At 47.4% G+C, this 9,034-nt stretch overlaps 1 protein-coding gene across 7 annotated transcripts in view; it reads right to left on the minus strand.

Annotated features, from left to right (window-relative positions):
* LOC118233298 (extended synaptotagmin-2-like) overlaps window positions 1-9,034 on the minus strand; it is a 52,534-nt gene that overhangs the window by 9,269 nt on the left and 34,231 nt on the right. For 4 of the 7 annotated variants that reach the window (XM_035428854.1, XM_035428853.1, XM_035428856.1 and 1 more), the window contains 8 exons: window positions 9,007-9,034; window positions 8,254-8,430; window positions 6,579-6,661; window positions 6,214-6,262; window positions 4,335-4,424; window positions 3,393-3,488; window positions 1,694-1,795; window positions 137-199 (listed from right to left, as the gene is read on the minus strand). The exon at window positions 9,007-9,034 is cut by the window's right edge and continues 93 nt beyond it. In XM_035428854.1, the coding sequence (XP_035284745.1) occupies window positions 137-199; window positions 1,694-1,795; window positions 3,393-3,488; window positions 4,335-4,424; window positions 6,214-6,262; window positions 6,579-6,661; window positions 8,254-8,430; window positions 9,007-9,034 (688 nt within the window). The remainder of the gene's footprint in view (window positions 1-136; window positions 200-1,693; window positions 1,796-3,392; window positions 3,489-4,334; window positions 4,425-6,213; window positions 6,263-6,578; window positions 6,662-8,253; window positions 8,431-9,006) is intronic. The other 3 variants (XM_035428859.1, XM_035428858.1, XM_035428860.1) reach the window with 3 other exon arrangements.

Raw genomic sequence — 9,034 nt, forward strand, 5'->3', positions numbered from 1 at the left:
TGTCTGTGAATCTAAAAGCTAAATCAGTGCTGATTGGCCAAATGTCTGTGGAATGCAGAGTATGCCGGGTGCTGATTGGGTGAATGTTGTGTCTTGTGTGTCTGGGCTTCTGGTGTGATCTTTTTTTTTACGTTACCTTCAGCGCCTTATTCAAGGAGCTTTTCTTCAGCCCCTCATGGTTAAATTCTAATGGGTTTCGCTTCCCAGACAGGAGAGAACCAAAACACCAGGGTTATTCCAGCATGCAGAGGGTGAGCCGGGTTAAAATCATGGAACGCAGGCAGGATGAACGAGAACAGGAACAGGAAGGCCACAACCAAGCGACAGACACAGGAAGACAAAGGATTACAAGGTTAATTCCCATCACCAAATCAGACAAAAGTGCAACAATTCAGACACCAACACCCAGGATTTAACAGAATGAAAATGGAGAAGACCTTCAGTAAGGGGAATAAGACAGGACCCTTCCACCACAGGATGAAGCAGGTTAAAGTAAAGATGGCCGGCATTTGTAGTGGGTATTTCTCCGGTGAAATGACCGATTTGTGAAGTCTGTGGGAAACACTTTGTGGTGAAGATAACCCAATTTTCAGGTGACAATCGTGACGAGGAGCTCGTATGACCGCTTTGCAAAAAAAATAAACCAACACCTCCATTTATGAAACACAAAGTAAAACACAAGCGACTAAGGTAGTGAAGTGGAGCTCTGGAAGAGTACGTCTGTCCTGAAACTCCTTGTGTGATAACTAATACAAGAAAGCATGTTACACAGGTGCAGGTGTGGAGGTGCTCCTAGCTGAAGGGGGGGGGGGTGACGCAGGTGTGGAGGTGCTCCAGCTGAAGGGGGGGTGTGACACAGGTGTGGAGGTGCTCTAACTGAGGGGGGGGGGGTGTGATGCAGGTGTGGAGGTGCTCTAGCTGAAGGGGGGGGTGGGGTGACAGGTGTAGAGGTGCTCTAACTGAAGGGGGGGCATGTGACGCAGGTGTGGGGGTACTCTAACTGAGGGGGGGGGGGTGTGTGACTCAGGTGCTACAGATGGAGTCACGGGAGATTCCTGGCGTGCTCTGAGCTGACGTGTCACAGCTGGAATGTGAAAGGGGCGGGGCCAGCTGCTATGCTAACCCTGACGCTAAGGGCATCTGGAGGCTGAGGAGATGAGACATGTGCTTGCAGCTCTGTGGGAACTAAACAGACTGGACTACACACATGAAGACAAACACACACACACGCACACACACACACTGGACTACACACACACACACTCACACACAGACACACTTACACACAAACACAGACGTGGGGGCAATGACGTTGAAGCTGAGCACAGGAACGTCAGACTTGGGCCCACAACAATCTGAAGAACATCCTCCTTTTGAACACACGTCAAGAGGTTGATTGGATTTACATTGCCTGCTTCAATGTGCACTAAAAACAACGCGATAATGTCTTCATCAACCTCATTCATGCAGTCGCAAGCTCCACAGGCACCTAATGCACTACGTGAATTACGTTAAAGCAGTGGAAACGTGCAGCACACTATCGAACAATGAGGCATGCTTTTAAAAACTTTTTATTAACGGCACACGCCAACATTGGGTCTGGGGTTGCCACGACAACATTCCGTCCACACCACACTTCACAGCATTCTAGAATGCAAAAAAATGTACGTGTATATAATTCCGGAAGACTCACAAATAACGATCTATAGAGTGAGGTAGTGTTCTCACAAAAGACTAGGCCTGAGGCTCTCCTCTCTTTTAAGTGTCCGCACCCCAAGTTCCCCTCGAAGACGCTCTTAGGAGGAGAAGAAAGAGAGAGAAGAAGAAAGCAGAGGAAAATGGGACTGGCCTAATCCACGCGTGCGACAGCAGAGTACACCACACAGCAGCTCTACGCATAAACCCCATGTTAAAATATCAAATATCAACCAGCATCCACACATGAAGAGTTAGACTTAAAAAAGAAATCGAAAATAAAATGTATATGTTGTACTGTCCCTTGCACAATGATCTCAGACAAGGTTTCTTTTGGTGAATAGAGTCAGAAATCTGGATCATCTTTTTTTTACATTTATTTTATGATGTCTTTTGGTTAAAATGGTGTTTTACAAAAAATAAATACATAAAATTAAAAGTAAAAATCTGACTGCACGTGACAGATAAAAATGTATTATGTTAACGAGTCACTGGACATAACAAATCATACTGACACTACATTACATTTGTTTGGCAAATGCTTTTATCCAAATAATTAAATGCATTATATTCTGAATAGAATAATTGTGATAATTATGTTCGCACATAAATAATGTGCTTATGAATGTAAAAGCATTTATTAGTGTGATTATGCTGCTGTATTTTAGACCCTATCAATCAATCAATCAATCAATCAATCAATCAATCAATCTACAGGCTAAGTGGATTGGAATGGAAGAAGAGGGCAGACATAGATGTGTTTAATCACATTTCCTGGGAATGGATGGATGGGATATTAAAGCACAATGAAGGACAGAACGGAGAGAAAGCAGGAAGAAGGAGAAGATGCAGAAACACAGTAGTCACAGAACAGCGTGTTTTGTCTTCTAAAGACTCATGTGGGGAGAAAAACCTTTTTAAAAATACCAACTTGACAATGTTGCTAACGCCATTTAAAAAAAAAATCAAATTTAGGGTATTCAATTGTGTGTGGACTCAGAACTCTTCCGTTAATTCATTTGAGTTCTTGCATTGCATACCAATGTTATAGCCAAATGTTATAAATAAATGTCTCATGTATAGTATGAATCATAATTACCAGCAAATTTCTCTTATTTTCACACACACAGTAAGCATCAGGAGCCATTTTCCAACATCACTGCAAGACCTTGCAGGGCATGGATTTTAAAACAGTGGATAGTTGACTAAATTTTAAGGAAATCTTCCTGACACATATATCTACCTACTGTCTAATATCTATTAGTTAGCCATAATCTATAAAATAGATCATACATAGCAATACATCTCCATGAAATAGTATTTCGTTTTCTTACAATTAAACATCCACAGCGTGACATTAAATACCATTATGGCATGAGTAAAAGCCAGAGATGCAAATATCGCATAAAATGTCTCACACGTCATTACTCACTAAAAACTGGGTCTGCCGCTTCCAAATAAACAAATCTCCCAGTCATAATTCTGCGATCAGAACAGCTCGACCTCAGTTTACATTTTACGGAGCTGAGAGCAGTGCATTGTGGGTTGTGTTTTTCCGTTCAGCAGTGCCTTACATAAGTGTCTGCACTGGCAGTAAGTGAAACGGGACCTCGCTGGGTGCGGAACACCCCCAATCACACCTGCGGGCAGGTGTGCACGTGTGCAGGTGGGACGAGGGGCCAGGGGGCGGAGCTTACCGGCAGGTTTCGGGCGGAGTCCAGGTACACGACCAGCACCGCCGAGGACAGGCCGTCGTTTGCCTGGCCTTTTGCAGCCTTAATGCTCATCAAGGCCTGCAGGGGGCAGCAGAGAGCAAGATACTGCATTGGAGAGCCTTATACAACTGCAGCCTTACAGCTTTATACCTGACAGCTAAACCCCCCTCAATAAGACACACGCTAGCCCAGGACTGGGAGCCTGGACTGGGGCAGAGCATAGGGCACATTTCAGGCCTGCAGGAGCTGCTTAGGCAAGCAGATCTAAGACTCTGTGGTATTAGATTCCATACAAGATGGACCCCAGTTAAACTTAGAGCCACTGATTTAGCTTCTACCGCACCTGTCCAATTCAATGCACTAAACTACACAATGCAAAGTCAGCTGAGGACCTGCACGTACTGCCTTGAGTGCCGATACTGAACTGGATAGATGGGGTGGAAGATAAAACAGTGGCTCTAAGCTTAAATGGGGTTAATCTTGTGTGGTATCTAATACCAGAGAGTCTCGAATCTGCTTTTCTAAGCCGATCCTGCAGTTCACTAGGAGGGGAATCACCTGCAGTGTTAGATTTAGGCTGTGGCCCAGGCTAACATAGCCACCGTGATGAACAGATGGAAAACTGGAATTTTTCCCTATGAGTAATTTGTAATCCACTGTAGAACGGTGACCGTATTTGCCATCAAATAAGTGAGATTGCCTAAGAGCCCTTTGAAGAGTAGCTTTCTTGGAATGTTTTTCCCCCCCAAAATTCTAATTCAGTGTTCTAGAACTCCACTGCTTTCAGTCACCAGCAGTGATTGTGACATCATCAGCATTAGAATGTTCAGTTAAGACCATTCTAATCACTCACTTGTGACCTCACACCTCAAAGGGTTGAAAGGAAATTGCAGAGAGACAGAATGGCGGTAAAAAGCGGAATACCTGTTCGAGCTTCTCGGGCGTGGCGTGCAGAGACAGCCACTCCAGTTTCAGGTGCAGTTTGCCGGTGGTAACCTCCTCCAGGACGAACCACTGGAACCAAAGCAGAGCAGCGTTAGGACCGATCAGCTGACTGCTGCTCACTGTGTACCTCACTTCAGAGTTTCAGATTCTACAGACCGGCGGGACACTCAAACTCCACGTGCTCAGCGTCAAACAGACCGGCCAGACACTCAAACTCCACTTGCTCAGCGTCAAACAGACCGGCCAAACACTCAAACTCCACTTGCTCAGCGTCAAACAGACCGGCCAAACACTCAAACTCCACATGCTCAGCGTCAAACAGACTGGCGGGACACTCAAACTCCACATGCTCAGCGTCAAACAGACCGGCCGGACAAACTCCACGTGCTCAGCGTCAAACAGACCAGCCGGACACTCAAACTCCACATGCTCAGCATCAAACAGACCGGCGGGACACTCAAACTCCACATGCTCAGCATCAAACAGACCGGCGGGACACTCAAACTCCACATGCTCAGCGTCAAACAGACCGGCGGGACACTCAAACTCCACATGCTCAGCGTCAAACAGACCGGCCAGACACTCAAACTCCACATGCTCAGCGTCAAACAGACCGGCCAGACACTCAAACTCCACATGCTCAGCGTCAAACAGACCGGCCAGACACTCAAACTCCACATGCTCAGCGTCAAACAGACCGGCCAGACACTCAAACTCCACATGCTCAGCGTCAAACAGACCGGCCTGACACTCAAACTCCACGTGCTCAGCGTCAAACAGACCGGCCAGACACTCAAACTCCACATGCTCAGCGTCAAACAGACCGGTGGGACACTCAAACTCCACATGCTCAGCGTCAAACAGACCGGCCGCACACTCAAACTCCACATGCTCAACGTCAAACAGACCGGCGGGACACTCAAACTCCACATGCTCAGCGTCAAACAGACCGGCCAGACACTCAAACTCCACGTGCTCAGCGTCAAACAGACCGGCCTGACACTCAAACTCCACGTGCTCAGCGTCAAACAGACCGGCCAGACACTCAAACTCCACATGCTCAGCGTCAAACAGACCGGTGGGACACTCAAACTCCACATGCTCAGCGTCAAACAGACCGGCCGCACACTCAAACTCCACATGCTCAACGTCAAACAGACCGGCGGGACACTCAAACTCCACATGCTCAGCGTCAAACAGACCGGCCAGACACTCAAACTCCACGTGCTCAGCGTCAAACAGACCGGCCAAACACTCAAACTCCACGTGCTCAGCGTCAAACAGACCGGCGGGACACTCAAACTCCACATGCTCAGCGTCAAACAGACTGGCGGGACACTCAAAATCCACATGCTCAGCGTCAAACAGACCGGCGGGACACTCAAACTCCACATGCTCAGCGTCAAACAGACCGGCCAGACACTCAAACTCCACGTGCTCAGCGTCAAACAGACCGGCCAAACACTCAAACTCCACATGCTCAGCGTCAAAAAAATTACAGCAGTACAGAACTGGAGACAAAATCTAAAATGTATTTTTAAATAATTAACATCATTTATTGTTTGTAATAAATTTTATATTTTTTCATTTTATGAACAATACAATTAAAATTCTAATTGTATTCAACTAATTTCACCAGGACCTCTCACATTTCTGTCAATAAGAATTATCTTTACCAAGAAACAGCTCAAAACCAGTATTTCCATCATAAATTTTGTTGATAAAATCAGCACAGTGTTTTACGCATTCCTCTGTTTTAAATACAATTCTTTCTCCTGTTAGGCAAAAAGTACATGAGGCGTTAGACTGAATATCGTCCCCCACCCCGTTCCTCACACAGAAAAAAGCAAAACACTACCTCATCAACTTTCTGTTCCTTGTGAAGCTCGCTCAAGTCAATCATTAAGCTGCAATACAAGACAAAAGTGTTAAAATCATCATCATCATCATCACTGGGATTAAACGTGGAGAGAGGTCGGCTCATTTGATTTTTTTTAAATCATCTTTCTGTGATTTTCACACCATAAAAAAATGTCCTGCTAGTGTTTCCCTTTACTGCTGAAAATTCCTTCACGCTACTGTCTGTCAAACATTTCTCAATGGTTATGCTTATGACATTCATAAATACTCTGGAGTCTTTATGGTGTGAAAACCACATTAATCAGGAAGTTCAGCACGGTGGGATTTCTCATTTCGAACACAAAGGCGTGTGCACCTGCTCACCTCCCCAGAAAGTCGTCTTTGTCGGGGTCCTCGTCAAACAGCTCGACTTCCAGGTGCTGGCCGGAGTGTTCGTACACCATGGCCTGGAAAACCACGCCCACACACGCCCGCCCGACCACGTTAGCGAGACTCATACCTCACTCACAGAACGCTCACAGCGATAATATAACACAGTATCCAGGGAAGGGGCTTGGAATAGAACCTCCAGGAGAATGATCTTCAGCCTTCCTAACGCACCGAGCATTTTATTCTTCCTCCCCCCGTATGCAGCTTAAGTACATTTTTGATTTTGATCTTTTGTGAAAACTGTACGTAGCCATAACCTACGGGGCCAATAAAAGTGATGAATTTGCACATTCAAAAACATAACTACTTTTTCCCCCCTCACATGGACAGTTCATAGATTTATTTAAGCAGGGACTCTTCAACTAAGAAACAACCTTCAATTATTCATAACGATCGAATGGCAGACGGTTTCTTTATAGTTACAGGAAGTGGAAGCTGGTGCTTGTGGGAGGGGGGACTGCACCATAGATTTCACAAACTAACTAGATATTCAGCTCCAGCATTCCTTCCACACTCCCGTCTTTTTGACTACAGAAGCATCCCGTTTGTAAAAAGGAATTTTCCAGAATGTCACCTGCAACTGTATTGTACAGCTTTTGTATTTAACAGGTGTATAGTACAGGTGTAATCTGCAGTAGGCCTAGTTAAACAAACCTTCAACAAACTGTACTTGGAAACTTGACACTGGTTACAAACGGGAACCTCCTTTAGGTTCAGGATATTCTTGGCTACACGATATTCTGGTTGGCAACCGGAGTTTCTGGTGCTTCTGAATGTCTGTTGCTAAGGAGTTGCACTAAGCCACTCCCTCCATTCATTTTAAGAACACGCGTCATATCGGAATGTTACAGGTTCGACAGAAGCGAAACTAAAACTTCAATACATTACAAAATCCAGAGCAGCGCACCTGGCTGGATGTGTAATATGAATGTGTCATAAGAGATTATGAATACAAAAGGACAGAATGATGGGAACAGCCCATTCCGCCCTTCTCAGTTCTTCAGTTATGCACACACTCACATTTTACTGTGTGGATATTTGTTTTTTCTTTCTTTATTTTTCTTTTTTCCCCAAATGCTTTCCCCCCATTTTCCTCCCAATTCGGAAGGCCCAATCAAGTAGGCCCCATCCATGTTCATGCTGAGATCTCTGCTGCAGATGCGGGGGAGTATAAACAAGGCCACACTTTTTGGAGAAAGTTCGGAGGAAGACTCCTTATGTGCAGCCGTAGCGAGCAGATCACACGCCCCCATCGACCAGCAGAGGTCGCTATAGAACAATGAGACACGGATCCTAACACAACTCCCCCTAAATTCTGGGAGATGGTACAGTCAATCAGGGTGACTTCAGATGGAAATGAACTCAGCTGATTACACTAATTAGCTCAACCCTCCTAGCTGAAGAAGAGCACTAATTAGCAAATCCAGGTGATTGGATCCTGGGTAGAACTTTTACTTCCTGAATCTGGATTGTCCATCTCTGTGGGCGACGCTGCAACCAATCAGGCGTTGCCCTGCAGGGCAGGGCGGGGCTACCGAACGCAGGTGTGATTCGATGGCGGACCGCGGGGCCCACAGCGCCCCCTGGTGGCCCGGATCTTGGCTCTCACCTCGTACACCTCGTTCCACTTGGGATTGAGGTTGTCCTTGATGGTCTTGGTCTGGAACAGCTGGTTGCCGATCTGGAGGACGCCGTAGGGGTCCGACTTCCCCTTGATCATCCCGCCCAGGAACTTGTCCTTCCCCTCCAGGGCCTGGGCCTCCAGGAAGTGGACCCTAAGGATCCCCTGGGAACACAGAGAGAGGGGCTCTTATTTAGAATGCAACTTCTTTCCAAAGAAATCATTTACCATGTGGTACAAGAAAAATGTAATCAGTAGATCATCTGGCTGGCATGTGAACAGGGGCACCCACGGCCGTTTTCCATTATAAAGCGCACCGAATCATCCCCTCGACAGAAATGAAAATGTACCTCAGAGTGAGTAACAGCTCTTCACAAGCTGTGGGTGCCCCCCCTACCTCCCTCCCTCCATCCCTCCGTCCCTCCATCCGTCCCTCCCTCCCTCCCTCCCTCCCTCCATCCCTCCCCCCCTCCCTCCATCCCTCCCCCCCTCCCTCCATCCCTCCCCCCCTCCCTCCCCCCTTCCCTCCATCCCTCCCCCCCTCCCTCCCCCCCTCCCCCCCTCCCCCCCTCCCTCCCCCCCTCCCCCCCTCCCTCCATCCCTCCCCCCCCTCCCTCCCCCCCTTCCCTCCATCTCCATCCCTCCCCCCCTCCCTCCCCCCCTCCCCCCCTCCCCCCCTCCCTCCCCCCCTCCCCCCCTCCCTCCCTCCCTCCCTCCCTCCCTCCCTCTCTCCCTGCGTACCTTTGGCATGGGGAAGCGCAGCTGAGCC

This window comes from Anguilla anguilla, chromosome 8, assembly GCF_013347855.1.
Source record: "Anguilla anguilla isolate fAngAng1 chromosome 8, fAngAng1.pri, whole genome shotgun sequence".
Lineage (NCBI taxonomy): Eukaryota > Metazoa > Chordata > Actinopteri > Anguilliformes > Anguillidae > Anguilla > Anguilla anguilla.